The 23,091-nt window shown below is 37.4% G+C and overlaps 2 protein-coding genes across 2 annotated transcripts; both read left to right on the top strand.

The window, feature by feature from the left end:
- Positions 1–444: 444 nt before the first annotated feature.
- Positions 445–5,678, top strand: LOC118798935 (spindle assembly checkpoint kinase-like). Its single transcript, XM_036558564.1, has 5 exons — positions 445–475; positions 2,050–2,195; positions 2,869–3,007; positions 3,127–3,234; positions 4,179–5,678. Exons 2-5 carry the CDS (start codon positions 2,050–2,052, stop codon positions 4,815–4,817), a joined length of 1,032 nt encoding a protein of 343 aa, XP_036414457.1. The 5' UTR covers positions 445–475; the 3' UTR covers positions 4,818–5,678.
- A 5,888-nt stretch (positions 5,679–11,566) lies between these two features.
- LOC118799113 (spindle assembly checkpoint kinase-like) lies at positions 11,567–21,764 on the top strand. Its single transcript, XM_036558820.1, has 5 exons — positions 11,567–11,629; positions 16,868–17,013; positions 17,806–17,944; positions 18,057–18,164; positions 19,942–21,764. The coding sequence occupies exons 1-5, from the start codon at positions 11,573–11,575 to the stop codon at positions 20,695–20,697; spliced, it is 1,206 nt and encodes a 401-aa protein (XP_036414713.1). The 5' UTR covers positions 11,567–11,572; the 3' UTR covers positions 20,698–21,764.
- Positions 21,765–23,091: the final 1,327 nt, after the last annotated feature.

Genomic DNA, 23,091 nt, shown 5'->3' with positions numbered 1-23,091 from the left:
CTTTTTTTTGCTTGTGTATAAAATTCCTGAATTGTCTAATGGAAATCAATAATACTGGTGTAGCCAGTATCCTGGAGTAAACTATAGTAAATGTCAGTATTGCTTTAGAAATTTCTTATTTCCTAAGAGATAAACCTATTCTAATGCATATTAAGGTGAAGTAGTAAATAAGGACACTATAGTAAATGGAGACTCATTAGTTTTACCATCACAACTTTCACATTTCACGTAATGAAGAAGTTAACTCTGAACATTCACTATAAACTTTGGCAGGGAATTCCCCATGAGCCATCACTCTTTTGTTTTATCTGCTCTGGTTAGCAATGCTGTCCATCATTACTTTTCATTTACAGTGTAAAGAATGAGGGCGTGGTAGGAGGGATGACACATCACAAGTAGAGTATATATTAGGCCCAAATGCTCACTCTGAGCCAGATTCAAACTCAGAGGACTCTGACAAGCACAGACGATTAAGGTATGTAGCGTTATATTTTCTCTTAATCGCTCAGGTTCATAAGCTTTGGACATAGACAGCTGTTTGGTATCATCTTAATGGACTTAGGGGTTCAAGCACCACAGTTGCTGGAACCGTATAGCTTTTGCTCTAATTGTCTTCTTCTTCATCTTCTAATTTGTAACCACAGTGCTGCTACACTATATCATATGAGAATAACATTTGAGATCTTGTTTTCCTACTTTTCGTTAAGTCACATGGATGCTTTCCCCGTCAGCAGCTCAGAATTCCGGTACTTTCAAGATGAATTAACCAGGACAGACACATCATAATCTAGTTTCACAGCCTGGGCTGCCCTGGGGCGAAGGCTTGTACTTTTAATCACAGTATTTTCCTGCTCAGCAGCACTAGCCTGGACACAATCCATGTTCCTGAACACTTAATGAACAGGAACTAACTGCTCTCTTTTATTCGTTAGTATGGCTCATAAATATAGACGTATTCATTGGTAAATGAAAGATTTTGTCCTTTAGAAGAGGTCTGAGGTTTTACTGATGAAAAAGTGTCTTAAAACATGTTAAGAACAAGAAGACAAATGTTAAGGACAAGTATGTTGTCATTAATTTTGTCACAAACTGGCATCAGCCTTGATTTAACAGACCTATAGAAGAAAAAAAAAGAAAAACAATTATATTCGCAGTCCACCTCCTGCTTTCATTACGGGATCCACTGGAATACCAGAGAGGCTCCCTTTAGTTGGAAAGCAGTAACACTGAGATGCTGTTTTGTTGTCAGAGAAGCTTTTAAAGTCAACTTTAATTCAAATGAACCTTTTTTACTTTGTTAGCTCATGTGCCTCCATGCTTTGAATTGGAAAGTCCTTCGCAAGCCAGACCTTTTCGTCTAGCATCAGTGCCTGACCACAAATGCTCTTTTAACTGAATGGGCCCAAATTCCTTTGGATGAAATGATGGGAAAGTATTCCCATAAGAATGGAACTTATTATAGCTGCAAAAAGGGGCAACTTCATATTAATGCCTATGGTTTTGAAATTGGAAATGTAAGGGTGATGGTCAGGTGTCCACATACTTTTGGCCATATAGTGTAGCTCTCTGCTATAAACATATTTTTTAAAAACTATCAGAACTATCATAAAATAATTCCGTAGGTGTCAGGCAGCTTTCATGACCATTTTAAGTAATAACTGTTCTATAGCCACCATTTTAAACCATTCTGACTGACTCTGAATGACTTTGTTTTTGTCTTTTGCCTATCCAGAAATTTGGAAGAATAATCAGAATTTCTTTTTCATTAGGCATTTTAAAATTACATCTTTAAAATCACAGATACACTGCACCTAAAATGAGCACAGTATAAATTTCCACTGATTACTGTGTTAGTGTCAGGTGTTGCCTAACTCACCTGACCTCTTTCTTTGGGGATTTTTTTTTTGGGTAATTTTTTTGCCCTACGTCAAAGTACAGAGAACATGTAATAGAGGGAAAATAAGACTGTTAAACCTGCTGGACTGGGAAAAAGAATAATAATACAGAAACCCTTCATCATTCTCATTATTTGTCTCTTCATATCACTAGATGGCCTGCTCTAGAAAAACAATAGCAAGAGGCTGCTTTGGAAAAATATATAAGGAGAAGTTCAATGGCACCTGGGCAGCGATGAAGAAAGTGCCTATGGGCATCATCAGCAAGAAACAGCTTGAAGGAGAATGCAAAGTTTATCAGTAAGTAAAGCCGCAATCCTGATTCTGTAATTTCAATGTCACTGTTTAAAGAATACCTTATCTAAAATGGTAAAGTGAAAACAAAACTAAATGAATGCGTCAGCAAAATGTAATCTGTATGAAGCTGAGTTTCCATGTTTGTATGATGTATTCTTTTAAATTCACGGATAACCAGCTATAAAAACACTCTTAAAAATAAAGGTTTTTAAACGGTCCTTGACTAAGGGTTGACTAAGGGTTTAAACTTGGAACTGGTTATTTTTAAAAATGGCTCAATTTCCACCAGTTTTGGAGGTCTTCGGTGAAAATTATCCATTTTTGTCTTCATAGGTGAATAAGCAAGTCGACATTTATGAAAGTGGGGTTTGCTTGGGTTTAAATGCTACTTTTATTGTGACAATTTTTGATATCGAGAAAGCTGCAGTTGTAATTTATGTTTAAAATACATCTTATTGCTCACTAGCAGCTCAACCCAGAGCAGTTCTACAGAACTATCCATTGTAAGGTTTAGCAAATCACACTGTCCAAAGAACCCGTTATGGCATCTTTATTTTAAGATTGTGGGTCAATTGCTGGCATTATTGCACAAATGAGAAGCATCTTTCACTTATCTCACTGCACCCCAGTGATGGACATGCTTCTATAATGACTTGCAATAAATTGCAATTTGCAGCAGCGCACGTCACTGCCACGTGGTTAAGCTTCTTGGAGATCCATGGCTGCAAGATGGAAGGTGGCACATTCCTCTGGAGTTCATCAAGGGAGAGGACCTTGAGACAACCATATTTAAAGTACAGGAATCTAAAGTACAGGTAAGACTATATGTTTAATACCGAACAGTAAAACATACTTAGAATATAATCAACTAAGCAAATTAAAATTTGAATGTTCTTTTATGTGTGGTAAAAGTTCTAATATAACGTTCCTACAGCTGACCCCAAAAGTGAAGGCCACCATCATCACTGGTATGTGTGAAGGCTTGTTCCACCTGCACAGCAAAAACATCGTCCACCAAGATCTTAAACCTGACAACATCATGGTAAGAATTACACAGGGTCAATTAAATGAATCTAAACAATAGTTCAGCCGGAATCCAAAATTACACAGTACCCCAAATGTGGTCGATTAGTCTGGATGCGTCCAGGTTTGCTTCTCTAGTTTTGCCCTAGTGAGTAATGTAGCTAGCAAGTGAGTTAGCTTATAGTTACCAGTTCAGCATCAAGTAAACCACATGCATAAATCATCAGACACTTATCTCAACTAGACTTTGTGCTTATGAAGCTCCTGCCACTGTATGACATACTGTTATCTACAGTGATAGGAAGCAAGGATTCAAACACTTTTGTGCATATATAAAATAATTAAAAAAAATAATGTTGGAAATAATTTAGCTCATCATGTTTGGAGAATGAAGCATGAAGGTGGGAGTATCTTGATGTGGGGCTACTTCTCTGTAAATGTGTTTGGGACATTACACATCGTCAGAGGAAACATGGACGGAGCAATGTATTGGGACATGTTAGATGAGAATTTATTCTCATTGGCCAAGACACTAAATCTGGGGAGAAGATCTGGAGACTTCTCAACAGGATAACGACCCAATCATACAGCAAACATTAAGACTCCTGACTTGAATCTCATTAATCATTTATTGAGGAATTACAAGTCCATGTTATAGATAACAGTATGTTATACAGTGTCAGAAACCACATAAGCAAGTCTACTTAAAATCACACAGCTTGAGAATGTCTGAAGCAAGTGTGCCATGATTTAGATGTGAACAATGCTAAATTGGAGGCAAGTTATATTAGCATTTTAGATTCAATGCAAAAAAACAACTCGAAATTGGCTGCTTTTCCTACATTTCCTGTAAAGGAACAATTGTGAAAGTTTGATAAGGTTTGGATAAAGCATTGTTTTAAGGCAGTCATTTTGGAAAATGGTAATAATAAACAAATGTCCCGTTCCTCTTCATCTCAATAGGTTGAGCATGGAACCCATCGTGCTGTGATCATTGATATGGGCCTTGCAAAATTCTCATTCAATGGCTTCTCCTCCGCCCAGAACTGTGGAAATGTTGCCTATTCTGCGCCTGAAATCCTGCAAGGCAACGGAGTTCGGGACAAGCGCTCGGACGTGTGGGCCATGGGCAAAATCATCACCGAACTCATCACAGGTGTCAGACAGTCATCCAACTTGGCGTCTCCCACCATCAGAGAGATGCTAAAAGACAGTCCTTACTGTAACGTTGTGTCCAAGATGGTGGCCACCAACCCTTCAGAGAGAGCCTCCATGGCTGAAATGATTATTGAAATCCGGCATTTATCGGTTGGTATACATTTAGGCATAGATATGTTGGCTAAGCCAAAGGCAGGAACAGGACAAGCTAAGCTAGGTTTGGTGGCACACGATGGCCCCAGAAGAACAGGACCTGTTCCAGTTCCAATTAGAGTGTTTGTCAGTGAGTTCTTCAAGGTACCCATTCTTTGTCCCTTACCACCAAATGGAACAGTGACCCATCTTCATTTTGATGATGAAAGCGGACAGCTGGTGATCAAACAAATATTCATGAGAAATGGCAACATTGTTAAGCATGAGAACATGAAAATAAGGAAGTCGTGAAGACCAAGAAGCTTTTCAATTAGAGAGGGCCACTTTTACTGTTCCTGTATCGATACTGATACTGAAACCTTGAGTATCAGCTGATAGTGATACTGGTCAGATACAAACTACAACACCTGCACACGTGGAATAGCTCGGTACTTGTTCATGGTAATATCACGCTACGTGTAGCTACTGTTTTATGTCACAAGCATTTCTGTGCTATTTCAGGCTAGACTGGTTACAAAATCAGACCGTATTCATTCTTTTTTTCCTCCAATATCTGATCTGCTGGTATCAGATCGATCTGTATTATGAATGAGGTAATTATGTCTGTAGGGTGCGGGAAGATTTGCGAGGGCCACAGTTGTAGTCTGGAAGAGAATGTGGCAGGTTTTTTGTGGTTTGTACTTTTTCTTGTGAGAGAGGATTTTAGACCTTCAGACAGCTACCTGTTAATTTAGGATGAGTCTGGGGAAAATTGGTGCTATTTTCAGGTGTGCTGAAGAAAATACGCCTGCAATACTGGAACCATCATAAAGGAGTTAGACTATAAAATCACTGTTAAGAGAGAAAAAGAGTGTGAAGAAGAGAGATGGTTGCAGGTGGTGGATATAAAATGTTGAAGTTAACTGAATACAGCAATGAACCTGTGAGAGGTACGAATGAGTAAATATGTTTTTCCTGTATTTCATTCACCTGTAATGAAATGTGGTGTTTCCAGAATCTTACATGGAAAAGAAGATTGTATTATTGCTAATATTTAATGTACATATTCTTTTTTACCGTAAAAATTCATGCTCTTTAACACACTGGCCTACTGTGTCAATGCCAGGTTTTAATTTATTACAGATGGTTTTGTTTTATGTATATTACACAGTATGTACATACACATATAGTGAGTACTAGCTCTGTAATCAGTGCACTGTAATAGGGGAACTGCACGATCATGTGGGCGGAGCTGTGGTGACAGACATTGCTGTTTAATAAGACTACTGACTGTTTACATGCTTTGCCTTAAAGGAAATAAACTAAAATGATTTACAACAGAAAATCTCTGTTTGTTTACTTTTATCTCTTACTGCTAAACCGGATCTACAATTAAGTTTTCATGAGCAGCACAGCTAAAACAAACACTGCATAACAATGACATATTTCACAATATAACAGTGCTTTCCTTCACGTTTAAAGGGTTTATAATATGAAAAAAAACCTTTCCTAACTTTTCTGAAATTAAAAAAAATATCTAAACACTGTTAAACGTACCATTTCCTCTACAGTCCACATATGGAAACTAAGAGCTCATTTTGAATTCATTTTTGTGATGTCAGATCCACCTACAGCACTTACTGCCTACAGCAGTTTTGCCCTGGCCATTCACTCTAAAGTTACAACCCAGCCTGGACTGCTTTTTGAAAGAGTATGCCAATCAGAACAGAGATCATTTACATATATCAGTCTTAAAGGCGCAGTAATAAAAACAGCCTGTTTAATTATAAGGGCTAAAGAGAGGTTAGAAAATGGTCATATGTAAAAAAAAAAAAGACTGTTTTTAGTAACAAACATTCTATTAAATTATATTGTAATACAGCATGTAATATGATTACACTGTAGCACTAAATATATTATATTATATTATACATAAATAACACTACAACATAGTCTTCTTAAATATTATACTATGCTTTTAAATACAAATAATAAAATGAATATTTCCAGTTCTGTACCACTGCTGAAAACATTATTGATGGCAACCATAGGCTACTGTTAACCAGTTCCATTGCTTGGAAGGAGACTCACTTACTGTGATTATTAATAATTTTATTGTATTGTATTTTAGAGCTGTTTTTAAAAAAGCGATAAGGGACTGAGATTGTGTCATGGTTATTTTACCACAGTTAAAGGGGCACAACACTAAGTTGATGTCTTATTCATTAAGATAATTCTTAACCCCTTATACAAACATTACTATTTAAAGGTTTTTTTCATTTTGTTATAAAACAACAAAGTCTCTTACTTTTATCAGTCTAAGAATACACTCATTTATCCAGGGCAAAGATGTTCTTCTGTCATGTGCTTATATTTTTATTTGAATTAGAATTTTCAAACAGCTCTACAAACTACTAATAAACTCACTGCAACATCTACTTGGATCACTGTTATTCAACACATTGACCTCTGATGTCCTAGACAATTGGTTCACAGCTATTAACGAATTCTACTGGTTTTCCTTCACTCTCCTCACTACTGCCAAAACAAGTTGGAAAAATGCTGTAGATTTTCTTCACTTTCTTTAAAACTTTTCTGAAGTTATGTCACTAATATTTCATTTTCTAGATGAAGGGGAAAAAAATATTGAACATGGAAAAGTATTTTAAATAGAGAGTCCACTGCAGATGACCTGCACATGCTCAACTTATCTTTAATGCTACACTATGTAAGAATTTGGGGATTTGGAGACCTCTAGTGGAACATTTTGTAATTTGTTGGACCATTATTGTCTCTTTGTATTAGTAAAACCCTTGGATTGACCACTACAGTTGCATGCGCCTTAGTAAAACCCTTGATTTGACCACTTTAGATGAATATTTTGTTTCACTCTCTCACTCTCTAATTCTTATTATCTCCTATTACTTGTCATTAAATTCTCAAAACTGGTGTAGACACCTCAGAAACTCAAATTCTCTTACATTTCTGAAATGGTACATTTATAGGAGAAAGGAATAATGTTCTTAACTTTGAAGTCAACTTGAAATCAAAAACCTTTTTTTAACTTGTTAGTTAATCTTCCTGGTCATATTGCGCACAAATCTTCATATCATATATCATTTTTGTTTTTTCATTACATCACTGTGCAACAGTGGGTGGGGGAAAATAATATGAACCACTAATATCATGTTTCCTCCTCAAACACCCAAAACTATCTTAGACCCTCCTTGATACCACGTTTCAGAAAGGCATAAATGATTTCTCACTCACACTGACTGTAACGTAATGTTCAATCCAAGTATTTCTGGATCATTTATACCGGCCCATTCATCATGAAAAACTGTGTTGAAATGTTTTGAAATATTAAAAACCTGATAAAACTGCAACAATTTTATGTTTTCTATTCCTCTGTAAACTAAGCTTTATGAGAACGGAGATTTGGGGAAATTCTTCCAGACGCAGTATAAAGGTCAAGATTCAGCCGCCATAAAAAGTGCCACAGCACCTCCTTACACAAGCACAGCTAACAGGGAGATTATTTATTGTACTCAGCTTAGATGTTGGGGGGAGTGGTGGGTTTGTGCACTAGTGCAAAACATAGTCAGGATATCACCCTACTGTCAACGATTTTTATATGTTTTTCCTTTTTTAGCCCCTTTTTTGTTATAGCGTTATTAATATTATTATACTGTATGGAACCCACTGCGACCCTATCTGGATTAAGTGGTTAATGATGATGAATGAATGAATGTATGGAACCCTGGATGGAAGATGCACGAATAAATGTAGTAACACAGTAACTCTACTGCTGTGATAACTGCAGTAATACAAAACCACTTTTAGAAAGTTGTGGAATATCTCCATAACAATAAAGAACTTCTGTAATATTACACTTCTATATCAACTTTCATGGTACAGTTATGACTCCACTAGTGAGTTAAATGAAGACAGCACTGCCACCTACTGGCTCCAGTGTGAGTTTAATGACAGTACAGTTTGGTCACAGTTCTAGGACTGTTTTGCATTTATGATTGCACAAAATATCGTCATTATAAAACATGCATGTATTCAAACGTGTAATTAAAGATGTTTTTCTACTACATACTCTACTTTATCACTTGTAGTACTAGATTTACCATCATAATCCATTCAAAGTTCATCATATTAAGACCTTCTCTAGAGACAGTAACTGTTAATTCACAAGTTTATACCATGTGCAAACGGTATAAACTTACTGGTACCTGTATAGAACATTTCTATCATTAAAATCATTAGCAACAACAGCACTTCACCCAGCTTTAATTGTCTTTGCTGAATTGCTTTTCCCCTGTGATGGACTGGCGACCTGTCCAGGGTGTTTCCTGCTTTCCGCCCAAAGACTGCTGGGATAGGCTCCAGCACCCCTCGCGACCCAGAAGAATACGCGGCTTAGAAAATGTGTGTGTGTGTGATCTGTTTTCCTCTGGTAATCACGTTATCAGAGAGAGATGATAATATATTTTTAAGTAAGGTACACTGTAGACGTGCAATTTTAATTTTACGTTTTTTTTTTCTACAGTCATGTCGAAAAATGATCAGATGATCAGAGTAGAACTGGGAGTCAATCTCAAAATAAATCGATTCCTCGATTTGGGGCATTTAGGAATTGAGAGTCAACTCCTAAACTTTTGCCACAGTTTGCCCAGGCCGTACATGGAGTGAGATATTCTGCTGTCCCTGCCTAGACCAGTGGTCACCAGCCCTCCTCCTGGAGATCTACTGTCCTGTAGACTTTAGTTCCATCCTGCATCATGACCCTTACCTGACACTAATGCTTCTGATGTAGCCAATCAAGGATTACTGAAGAAGCGCATTAGCAGGTGCAGGTCTGGCAGATTATTGTTGGACCCAGACTCTGCAGAAATGTAGATCTCCTGGATCAGGGCTGGTGACCGCTGGTCTAGACAGTCTGTCTGAAATATACCGCCTTCTACAACAGGTACAATAAGACAGCTGTCTTTACTTTAGACAAAGTTGAAAACGAAGTCAAATGTCAAACTTGTAATGAAAACTGTGCTTACCGGAAGGAGCTGACAGAGTAGCCTACAATTTTGCCAGTGTCCACTGACTGAGTGACCTGCTGAAAAAAGACACAGAAGCCATTAAGTTCCTGTTGGTTCCTGATGTCCAATAGTAATGATATTTTGTGTTTTCCTGACGGGTTGATATCACAGTGTAAAGGACTCTTATGGTTTAACAGGGATTCCAGATGCATTGACGCTTTCCAAATGGGATAGAAAGGTATGTTACAGGAAAGTAGTGTTCTCTAATAGTAACCATTAAACCAATTTCCTTTCCTTTATCCTAATAGTTCCAATAGTCTTTTTTCAGAATGTGATAACATTGAGATCTGGGATTTTGAGTTCTTCTACATAGCCAAAACTGGTCATGCGTGCAGTTCCCTCTTTTCGACTACTGTGTGTGCGCTCACTGCAAAAATACAACAAATTCTGTAAAAAGGTGATGTTAACCCTCTATTGCACAGTGTTGCTTCAGGGCAACACACTCATTCCCCTTACTTTACAATAATATTATTCATGTTTAAAGACAACAAGGGATGACAAAAAAGACAAGAGTTTGAGTGAGTCAAAAAAAGCATGTGCTTAGTCATACTCTCTCTTAGTGGGCACTTTAAAATCTCTTTTTTTAACATTCATTATCATTTTGTTGTTATGAGAATTTGCAGAAATATGTTTGTTGCCTAGAAGCAACACTGTGCTACAGTGGAATGGATTTAGCCAGTCACAAGCCAGGTCTCACCACTTCAGGGAACACAGCTCTATATCATTTCCTCTCAGTTGCCAGTGTTGCCTCAAGGCAATGTACTCCAGAATGACCATTGCACACATTATTTTTTTAAATATGTTTTTGAATTTAATAATCAGGTCCTTTTTATGCAGTAAAAGTGAACTGAACATTTTTTTTTAAATTGCTCTCATAATGCGTGCAGCAGGGGGTTAAGTGTGGGACGCTCACCGTTTCTGAAATCTGTTAGGATTTTGAAAGTTGTGTAGTGCCCAGCTTAATTATTAAGCTATCGCTAACTCTGCGCATTTCCTTGCTAAGGTTAAATGATACTGAATAGTGTACTCTATTCTTGCCAGGTGTCTTTTGGGTTTTAGACCATTTTGTGTGGAATCAACTCTTTTTAGGCTACATACTTTTTTAGGTTTAGTCAAAACCCTAAAAAGTGAAAAATAAATATAAGCACCACAGAATTATTGGCCAGAATTGATAGGAACCTGTGTTAAACTAGATTTCCATATCTGAACTGCTTTAATATTCATTCTCATCACGGCCCATCAGATTTATGAGTCTTACTTAAAGTGGAATTCAAATTGTTCAAAATTTCTGTCTAATTCACTCATTAAGATGTAAACAAAGTCATTGTGAATGGTTTAATGTGAAATGATTCATTGTAGAGAAACTTACCAACTTCTTTACAGTGGTGCTGATAGGAACCAGGGGTCACCTTGTCTACAACACAAATACAGCCATTCTACTTACAATCAAAAACCACCAGTGAACAAGTCTTATGAGTTTTATTTATGATGCTGATGATGGCAAAATAGCGGTTAATCTGGAAAAATACATTTTCTTTAAAGACCTTTGCCTCACAATGCCTTACATGAACCCCTCTGCCATGAATGGCTTTTAAAAATACACATTTTACTCCAAATACTACAGCAAAACTACAGTAAAACAATGTCTCAGACGTCAGGCAGCAAATTCATAACCATATAATGTAGTGACTCTCTGTGAGGGAGCTTTTAGAGGTGGACGTCTGGTTCCTATCACTACCACTGTGAACAGTTCTGACTCTACAAGTTTCTCTAAGACTGAGCATTTCACACCAAACCACTCTGAATGACTTTGTTTATATCTCGACCATTCAATTCTGTAGATTTTTTTTTGAAAAATCAGTGGAGTTCCCCTTTTATACTATCTGTCTTTTCATTTTCAGTTTGGAGAATGAGGGCGTGGTAGCAAAGATGACACCTCAGAGGTGGAGGATATATCAGTCCAAAATGCTCACCCTGAGCCAGATTCATATCAGAGGACTCTGCCAAGCACGGACGACTAAGGTAACCCAGGTTATGTAACGTTAGCGTTATATTTTCTCTTAATCACTCGGACTCATAAACCTCTCAAAGGCTTTGGACATAGACAGCTGTTTTGTATTATCTTAATGGACTAACTGAGATTTTATTCTTACCTAAAACTTTAGTTAAGCTTTAGTAAAAAAAACTTTCACAGCAGAAAACAAATTTCTACGTTACCTATTTGCTCATTCCCTCAGATGGAGCACTGAGGCTATGCTAATATAACTTGTCGGGTAATAGCTTAGCTTACCTTGAAAAGTGTTCAGGATGGTGTGCCGGGCCTGAATGGATTCTCCTTTATAAGCTTTATAAGACAAACCTACTTTATTCCAGTTTGGTGGTGGTTTTGAGAGAAACAGCGGACGTACTTTACAGACTTAAAACGTGGTAACGTGAACATGACAAGATATTGTAGGAAGCTAACTTAAGAAGCTAGCCTGTTCCAAAATACTAACCAAAGCGAGAATAATTCAGTCCGGATTCAGCTCAGGGCTAAACAGGCTAGAGTGAGTACTAGACTGAAGTCAGCTTCCTTTTCACCAGCTTCTTTTTCGAATTTCCCCGTTCCACCTTAAATGGCGCAGGAGTCGTTGTAACGCCTCGCGCACCAGAGTGTAACCGCTGCACTATTTAAGGTGGAACGGAAAAATTCGAACAAGAAGCTGGCGAATAGGAAGCTGACTTCAGTAAAGTCAGTACGAATGAACATTAAAACGTCGCATTTTTCAGTAATTTGCATTTTTTTTTAGTTTTATCGTTTAGTTGAGTTGAATTTTGTTTCCTTGACTAACTTAACCTGCTGAACTTGAATGATGAATTACGTTCTGGTCTAAACTCCTTTACGCTGGTCACCCACAAAACCACCATCCAGAATAACACAACGCTGCTGTCGGAAGAAAACCTCGTATCTCCATTTTTGTTGTTTTTCAGTTTTTGACATAATTTGGAAATACCTGTTGCCCTTTACATTGTGTGTAAATTTCATGAAGAATGGACTGAAAGAAACGACCCAAAATGACCTGGAAATATGTCTGGTTCCATTGACTTGCATTAAAAGTAAAGTATGTTTTTCCTTCTCCTGTAAAGTTACCATTTTGGAGGGTTTCTTCCGACAACAGCGATAAGTTGGTTTTGTTGGTGGCCAGCTATGCTAATCTATAACGTTTTTTCTAGCAGGGAAGTGACTTTGTAAAGTAAAGATGCTTCACAGCTTCACAGTTGTTAATGTAATGTTCTTGTGCTATTCAAATATAAAAACAGGCTGTTTTACACAGTAATTAATGCATCTTTACATTGTATTAAGGGTGGGTGATGTGGGGAAAATATAACCACAATACTTAAATACATTTTGACCATACACAATCTGTAATCTGTAGTTTTTCTGAGGTTTGTGAATGGGTTAAAATAGACAAATACAAAAAAAGGAGTGCCACATTTAAAGAAGGCTTAAGATTATTTTTATTCAATATTTCGCTGCTGTCAGAACAAAACCTTGTATCTCGAAAATGAGAACTTTACAGGAGAAGGAAAAACATACTTTACTTTTAATGTAAGTCAATGGAACCAGAATTTTTTTCCAAGTAATTCTAGCCGCTTTCATTTATCATGAAATTTATACACAGTGTAAAGGGCAGCAGGCATTTTCCAATTATGTCAAAAACTGAAAAAACAACCAGAAAATGGAAATACAAGGTTTTGTTCCAACATCCAATCAGATACCTGTTACTATGCAGTTTATACAGTTACTTATTTACAGGTTATTGTTATTTACAGGTTTTTTGAATGGCTGTCTATAACTGGTCTTTTTATGACCATATCCAGAATAATGTATTATGATATGATTTATCACATTAATGATAACATATCATCATATTTCCCACCTTTACTGTGAATACGATCTGTCATCATAGTGCTGCTATTTAACCCATGTTATATTCAGATTTACTAACATCTTTTATCCTTGGGGTCAGTTTGACCCCAGCAAATTAAACCTCGAAGAAATATCAAAGTTATGTTTTCCCATCCCACATTTTGTGTGAACTATCAGTGGTTCCTGCTGCTAGAGGTATGGTTGTATTTAGTCAGGGCACTAAAACAGAGGGAAGTTTTTTGAAAATTATAAAATTGTATGTTATGATGACCTCAATGTTATCCAAAACAACCAAAACAAAGGTGTGTAAAATGTTAATATTTCTTGTTTTATACAGCTAAAACAGCCTGGGGTCAAGTTGACCCTAAAGGAGACTGATTCATGTACAAGACATTGGAAACATATCATCATGTTAATTCTTTGTTTACTCAGTTGTCCCTATTAAACTAGAAAAAAACATGAAATAAGAAGAAAAAAAATGTCAATCATTTATTTAGAGATATTAAACACTAAATGGGGTCAAATTGACTCCCCAAAAAACAGGAGGGATTTTTTCAAATCTTTTTTCCAAGTTTAACCCCTTTTCTTTCGGTCACATGGACAGTTTTCCCCTGTCAGCAGCTCACAATTCCGGTAATTTCAAGATGACTTAACCAGGACACGTCATAATCTAGTTTGACAGCCTGGGCTGCCCTGGAGGAAAGGCTTGTACTTTTAATCACAGTATTTATTTGATCAGCAGCACTAGCCTGGACACAATTCATGTTTCTGAACACTTAATTAGCAACTGCTCTTTGCACTTTTTCCCAAAAATACTATGACATTAGGTACATGTTAACTTATATGTGAGGTATGTGTCGATACCACTACTGAATAACAGACTTAAGCTCCAAAAGTCTCAAAAAATATCAATATTTTAGCTTTACTGTAGATTGAAAAAAGACATGGAAAAGGTTTAAATAGTTTTACTACAACACAGCAACCTAAACCTTTAGAGACCAAATTCCCAGAAAAAGAAAGCTGGTGAAGTGAGCACTGCTAGCCTGTCAAAAACAGTAGCCGTTGCACCATATCTTACTCAATGTTGAATACAAAGCTGAAAAAATAGGGCTTCAAACCGTCTAACCCCACCCTGTGCGAGTGTAGTTGTTTTTATCAGGCGTTGACACATTCAAAAAATATGTTTCAGCATGTAAAGTTATGTGGAGTAAAACTAGCTCTCTTTCAATGCTGCCGTTCATCCATCCATTATATGACTAATCTGAGGTGAAATTACAGACTGTAGACTAAATGAGATGACCGTAGTCTGGTGTTCCTACTGCCAGTTCTGATGAAACATTGTATGCACATTCACTGGGTATAGTAATAAAGGGATTGGAGGAATACCCTGACAATAATCCAATCATAAACAGATGCCTGCAGTCTAGCTCAGTAATCTGATTTCTCAGTGAATGTAAACTCTTACTCTGATTTCTTTCGGATTTCTCAGTCTGCGCGTGTGCGAAACAGATGGAAATAAGCAAACGGCTTTGAGATGCAGCAAAACACTTTTGGATCAACTCTAAAACCAACTACATACTTCATCTTCTAGATGATGTTTGTTCATATTTTCAGGTAAAGTGGCACGAGGTTTAAAAAAAGCTGCTGCATGAAGTTTGAGATTTACGTTACATTTACGTCGTGTCTTCTTCTGTGAGTTTATTGGCTGGTTGCAACCAGAAATCCAAATACTTCCTGACTCATGTAGACCTGGAGTTTCCCATTATCTGATTACTCAAGAGCAAAAGTGTAAACACGTTGATAGGATTACTGACAAAATCTGATTATCTGCAGTTATCGGATTATTAAGTGCATGTTTTGTTTTTTTTTCATTTCTTTTGAAGTGTCCATAATGATGCACAGTGATATCAGTAACATTTCAGGGGATAATTGCTCAAAAACGTTTGATTTAAATACAAACATATAAGAAAATGTCTTTTTTATTATCTTATGAATACCTTTCCAATAAGTTTGAATCTGTTTACAGTCACAGAACATAAGCATTAATTACTCAAGAACAGAAGAACTTTAAAGTAAAGCTGGAAAAATTTTTCATTTTATTGCATTTATAGCTCACTACTGATAAGTATGTATCAGCATCAGCACACAGATATATAGGTGGCAAGTATTAGATTTCAGCCTCGGCCCAGAATTCTCATATCACTGAATCTCTAAATGACCCTCTCTAAATGACATACAACTGAAAAGCAAAATTGCATTTAGAAACTAATGCAGCATATCTGGTATTATTTTAACAGTGGTAAGAAACTGATGAAGCACAGAATCTTATAACCTCTGTTTTATAGCTTCAAGTGGTTTTACATGACTGTGTTGGTGGTGATGTGTTTCTACATGTTGTTGCTCTCCACTTTCCTGCCTCTGAGGTGGAGAACAAGGGTAACTGAAGTACACCCAGAAAGTGTGGGCCTACTGAAGACTATAACATGAAGCTTTTTTGGTGCTGCGCTTGTTCTTGCTGAGTGAAATACTATATAATTGTCCAGCATATTGGAGGAAAGCTGTAATTCACTCTTTTATTTTTTAGTATGGCCTATAAATACAGAGGTATTCTTTGTTAAAACTGCATAGAGAGGTTTTTACTCACCAGAAAAGGTGTCATTGAGGTTTTACTGATGACAAACGGTCTTTAAAATTTGTTAAGAACGAGAAAAAATGTTAAAGATAAGCACTAATTTTGGCCTCAGCCTCCCTTTAACAGACCTACAGAAGAAAAAGAACTGTGTAAGATCTGATGCATCTCAGTAAAGTTATATTCGCAATCCACCTCCTGCTTTCATTAGGGAATACACTGGAATACCAGAGAGGCTCCCTTTATTCAAAACACTGAGATTGCCGCTTTATTGTCAGGGAAGTTTTTAACCTCAACTTTACATCAAAATCTCTTGACGTCTGGTTCCTGTAGCCACCATTTTAAACCATTCTGACTGACTCTGAATGACTTAAGTCTTAACAATTTAGTTATACAGGAATTTTGAAAAATCAGTAGAATTTCCTTTTCATTTAGTTGAATTGCTGTAAATTATACACCTTGAAAATCATATACAGATACTCTGCACCTAAAATGAGGACCGTATAAAATTCCACTGATTACTGTGTTAGTGCCAGGTGTTGCCTAACTTACCTGACCTCATTCTTTGGGGATTTTTTTTTGCCCCACCTTAAAGTACAGAGAACACGTCAAAGGAGGAAATAAGATTGTGAAACCTGCTGAATTGGGAAATACAAAAATAATAATACAGAAACCCTTCGGATTGTTCATCAGTCTCATGTTTGTCTTGTTTTATCACCAGATGGACTACTCTACAAGAACACTAGCAAGGGGCTGCTTTGGAAAAATATATAAGGAGAAATTCAATGGCACCTGGGCAGCGATGAAGAAAGTGCCCTTGGGCTTCATCTCCAAGGAACAGCTTGACAGAGAATGCAAAGTATATTAGTGAGTAAAGCCGCAATCCTGATTCTACCGTTTCAGTATTAATGTTTGAAGAATACTTCATCTAAAAAGCCAATGTGAAAACAAAAGTGACCAGCAAATATTTTACCAATGGATGAAGTATTCTTTTAATTTGAAGGATTATGAACCTAAAATTATCTTTCCATAAAGGGTTTTGGCTAAGATGTTCTAAGAAAAAAACTTATAACATTATGTAGAGGTTACAATGCTTCTTTGACCCTCATTCACAGTAGTCATAAAATGCAGCTCCACCTGTTTTGGAGGTCTTCAGTTGAACTATTAATTTTTTTATTTAATAACTTTGATTGAATGTGTTTTGATGATAATGTGTATGATTTACAAAAACAGAAGTGAACTGGATTTTCATCTTCATAGGTGAATAAACAGGTTAACATTCATAAAAGTGGGGTTTGTTTGGGTTTAAATGCTACTTTTATTGTGACAGTTTTTTTATGTCAAGAAAGCTTCAGTTGTGCTGAGTTTTATGGTAGTCTTTGTGGAGAAGTGTGATTTGTTTTCAAAGCAGGAGGTTCTCACCTCCTTGTTTAGCCCTCATTGCTTGCTAGCAGCTCAACACAGAGAGGTTCTGCAGAACTATCCATTGTTCTACAGAACCATAATTGCAAGGTTATTTAGCAAATCAAAAGTGGTTTGTCAAAGACTTTGCTCCAAAGAACTCTTATCACCTTTTTTATTAAGATTGTAACTCAAATACTGGCATTAATGCACAGATAAGGTGGTCTTTCACTCATGGCAATAACTTGCAATTTGCAGCAATGCCAATCACAACAATGTGGTTAAGCTTCTTGGCGATCCATGGCTGCAAGATGGAAAGTGGCACATTCCTCTGGAGTTCATCTTTGGAGAGGATCTTGAGACGACCATATTTAATGTACAGAGATCTAAAATACAGGTAAGGCTTTATGCTTAATAGTAAACTATTTTTTACAAATGATCAATTAAGCAGATAAAAATTTGAATGTTCTGTTATGTTTGTTAAAAGTTCTAATGAAACGTTCCTACAGCTGACCCCAAGGGTGAAGGCCACCATCATCACTGGTATGTGTGAAGGCTTGTTCCATCTGCACAGCAAAGACATCGTCCACCAAGATCTTAAACCTGACAACATCATGGTGAGAGTGACACATCTCCTCCTTGCCCCTAATGTCCTGATCAGCCAAGATGTGTCCGAAGTTTGCTTCGTTAGTTTTGCACTGGATCTATCAGGCTAATGTTGCATAACAAGCAATCAATGCTTATAGCAACCAGTTTAGTAACATGTCATGCACACAGAATGTTTGTCTTTTTACACATGGAACCACAACTAATCATCCTCAGACATATGCGCCATGCAAGATTTCTCGACACGCTCTCAGATGATAAGGAAGATAAGAGATATAAGATGTAAGAAACAAACTGCACCACAATCGTCTGTTCCTACAACCCACATGAAACTCGGCTGTCCAAAAGAAGCAGAGTTATGTGTCTAAAATTTGCCCGGAAGCATTTAGACAAGAATGTCCATTCTTATCTGCAAAAGGCCGGTGTATCTGCAGGAACATGCCTGGTTCTACGCCTTCAAGCTACTAATCAGGTGAGGTCTTGTTTTGTTGAAAACCTGCAACCACACTGACACTTGGTGGATAAGATTGGACACTCCTGATTCAGACAAATCAGAACTGTTTTGAAACAATCCAGTCTGGACAGACGAAACAGAACTCTTTGGCAATAATTCAGGTCATCATGTTTGGAGAAAGAGGTTTTTTATTTGTAATAATAATTTGATAGCTGCAGAAAATCAGATTTTTTTTCAGTAATCCGATCAATTTACATGCACTTGAGTAATCAGATAATGGGAAAACTTTACTGCTTTACAACCAGCCAATAAACTCACAGAAGAAGACGTGACATAAACATAAAGTAAAACTCAAACTTTATTGTTTTTTTTGTTTTTTTTTTACATCGCGCCACTTTACCTGAAAATATGAACATACATCATCTAGAAGATGAAGGATATTTAAATTCTTCATTTCATCAAGCATGTAGTTGGTTTCAGCGTCGCTTCGGAAGTGTTTTGTTGCCATCTAGTGGGTGGGTTTCCAACACCGCGATCTGTTTTCACACGTGCAGTCTGAGAAATCTGAAAGAAATCAGAGTAAGAGTTACATGCACTGGGAAATCTGATTACTGGGCTAAAATCCAGCTCTTTTTATCGGATTTCTTAACAGAATTTCTAAACCTAAAAATCAGAGTATGTTATTTACATCCACTTGAATAATCAGATAACTGCAGAAAGCCGATTATGACCGGATTATTGAAAGCATGTAAACAGACTCATCACATTATACAATGTCAGAAACCACATAAGCAAGTCTACCTGAAATTACTCAACAGCTCAACAATGTTTGAGCAAAGCGTGCAATGATTTAGGCATGAATCAGCTGATACCTAGCCACATTAGCCTCGTACACTTTCAGGAAGAAGATGCTAAAGTGTCACTGGGGTGGTACCCTCAGAAGTACATCTACAACACCTTTAGATAGCATAATTTTACCTTATTCATTTGAAATAAGTTGTGTTGATTCCACAAACCCTCTCTGGAGGCTTTTAGTTTTATTTATTTTCTGTTTTAAAACATTCAGTTAAGAAATGGTACAAATATGTACTTTTGCCTTGGAAAAACACGTGAGGTACACAGTTGGATCTTCAAACCATTTTTGTACCTTTGAGGGTGCATTTACATTTTTTGTGCCTTGATAAATGAAAAATGTACCTGCACAGTACCTTTATTTCTGACAGTATAGCTCCAGTGCAAAAAGCTAGGACATAAAACAACATTTGAGATTTCTGGTAGTCATTTTGGAAAATGGTGATGATGAACAAATGTCCTGTTCCTCTTTATCCCATTAGGTTGAACATGGTACCCATCGTGCTGTGATCATTGATATGGGCCTTGCAAAATTCTCATTCAACGGCTTATCCTCCGCCCAGAATTTGGGGAATGAGGCCTACTCCGCACCCGAGATCCTGCAAGCCAGTGGAGTTCGGGACAAGCGCTCGGACGTGTGGGCCATGGGCAAAATCATTGCTGAGCTCATCGCAAGGGTCAGGCTGCCGACCAACTTTGTGTCTCCCACCAAAATCAGGGAGACTTTGAATGACAGCCCTTACTGCACCGTTGTGTCCAAGATGGTGACCACCAACCCTTCAGAGAGAGCCTCCATGGTTGGAGTGATCACTGAAATCCGGCGGGCTGGTGTAATTTTAGGGGCAGATGTGGTGGCTAAGCCAGGGGCAGGAACAGGACGACCTAACCCAGTTTTGGTGGCACAAGACGTTGCCAGAGGACCAGGGCATGTTGGCCTAGCTCCAAACCAAAAATTTCAACGTCTACCAACACCTTTTCCCAAAGCACCAGCAGCTGAAGCACAAGTAGTTCGCATCAACCGTAACCCGGCTCCACAACCAGAGGCGTTAGTTTCAGGTTCCAACATAGCGTTTGTCACCGAGTTCTCGAAGATGTCCATTCCTTGTCCCTTACCACCAGATGGAACAGTGACCCAACGACGTTATGATGACAAAAGTGGACAGCTGGAGATCAAAGAGATAGTCACGAAGAATGGCAGGATTGTTAAGTATGAAGATGTGAAAATAAGCAAGTCGTGAAGATCAGGAAGCTTGTGAATGGCCACTTTTACTGTTCCTGTATTGGTACCGATACAGAAACCTTGACTGTGGGCTGATATTGGTACCAGTCCGATACTCCCTCATATGAATGTCTAGGTATTAGTTTATGTTAAAGTCATGCTACCTGTAGCTACTTCACTTTGTTACAAGCAATTCTGTGCTATTTCAGGATCGACTTCGGACTGGATTAATTTCTTTTTTCCTCAAGCCAGCATTTTTGGATCAATACCATCCCTAATATGAATGGTGGAATTATGTTTCTAGGGTGCAGGAGCATTTGCGAAGGCCATGGTTGTAGTTTGGAAGTGAGAGTGGCATGTTTTTTTGTGTTTTGTTTTTCTTGTGTGAGAGGGTTATAGACCTTCAAGCAGTTTCCTGTGAATTTAGGGTGAGTCTGGGGAAAATTGGTGCTATTGTCTGTATAGTGAACAATATACCTGCAATACTGGAACCATCATAAGTGAGTTAGACTATAAAATCACTGTTATGAGGGAAAAAGAGTGTGAAGAAGAGAGATGGTTGCAGGTGGTGGATATGAAATGTTGAAGTTAACTGAATACAGCAATAAACCTGTGAGAGGTACGAGTGAGTAAATATGTTTTCCCTGTATTTCATTCACTTTTAATGAAATGTGGTGTTTCCAGAATCTTACATGGAAAAGAAGATTGTATTATTGCTAATGTTTTAAATATGTACATATTCTTTTACTGTAAAATACATGCTGTGTAACAAAATGGCCTACTGTCTCAATGCCAGGTTTGAATTGTTTTTTATGTATATATGTACATACACATATAGTAAGTGTTAGCTCTGTAATTGGTGTCATTAGGGGAACTGCGCAGTCGTGTGGGCGGAGCTGTGGTGACAGACATTGCTGTTTAGGAAGACTACTGACTGTTTACATGCTTTGCCTTAAAGGATGTCATTCATCTCCTGTCAGAGATATTTATGTATCGTAATCATTCCAATCATTCAGGTTGTTCTCACTGTTTTTAAAGCCATTTGTCCACTGAGCAATGTGAAATAAACTAAAATGATTTACAACAGAAAATCTCTGTTTGTTTACTTTTATCTCTTACTGCTAAACCGGATCTACAATTAAGTTTTCATGAGCAGCACAGCTAAAACAAACACTGCATAACAATGACATTTCACAATATAACTGCTTTCTTGCACTTTTAAAGAGTTTATAATATGGAAAAACAAATTTTTCCTCACTTGTCTGAAACAATAATATGTAAACTAAACACTGTTATTGTTTTAAAACATACCATTCCCCCAGAGTCCATACACTCCACAACTCCACATATGGAAACTAAGCTGCAAAATATATATATATATATATATATATATATATATGTATATATAAAAGTTATATTGGAATATTTCAGCCTAAGCTTCTTTTTAAATGAAGCAACCAATCAGAATGGAGGTCATTTACATATATCAGTCTTAAAGGCACAGTAATAAAAACAGGCTATTTAATTATAAGGGATAAAAAGATTAGAAAATGGTCATAAACCTAAGCAACATTTCACCTCCTATGAGGTTGGCCAACTCAGTCTTCGCTGAGGTGGGCCTATTGCGCCTGTCCTGAGATGGGCCGACTCCCCCTGCGCTGAGGTTGGCCGACTCGGCCTGCACTGAGGTTGGCCCGTTCCACCTGGACGTCCACTGTGGAGGTGGGAACTTAAAGAAGCTTCTGAAAAGGCTTCAATAAATGTTGGCTGCTTACTACCTAAAACTATTGCTTCTAGTTTACATGTCATTTCATTTCAGTGATCTTACTCAACAACACTGTCTGTCACCACCCTACATATTCAGTTTGGAGAATTAGGGCGTGGTACGAAGCACGACACTTCACGGGTAGAGAACATATCAGTCCACAATGCTCAATGTAAGCCAGATTCATACTCTGCCAAGTACAGACGTCTAAGACTCAGTATGTATATTTTCTCTTATGACTAATCAGACTGATAAACCTCTCAACATCTTGTATTGTGTGTTATCTTAATAGGCTAATGGTGATAACTTGTCTTAGTTCTATTCAACTTCACTGGACAACTCACAGGGCAGAAAAAAATATTTTCTGTATTCACTTACTCTCTCATTTAAAGTGTGGCTATGCTAATTCCAAACATAAAGGGATCTCAATCACTTGAAATGTTTTCACATGCTTTTTGACAATAATTTGGTTTATCATATTTGGAGAAAGAAGAGTTGTGCAAATGATCTTAAGAACACCGTACCAACTGTGAAGCATGATGGTGGGAGCATCATGATTTGAGGTTGCTTCTCTGTACTGGGGCATTACCCATTATTAAAATAAAGTAAACATAGTGAAGCATATCAGAGCGAAACATATCGGGGGAG

This window comes from Colossoma macropomum, unplaced genomic scaffold (assembly GCF_904425465.1).
Source record: "Colossoma macropomum unplaced genomic scaffold, Colossoma_macropomum, whole genome shotgun sequence".
NCBI classification, from domain to species: Eukaryota; Metazoa; Chordata; class Actinopteri; order Characiformes; family Serrasalmidae; genus Colossoma; species Colossoma macropomum.
This window is presented reverse-complemented; position numbering and strand designations above follow the sequence as displayed.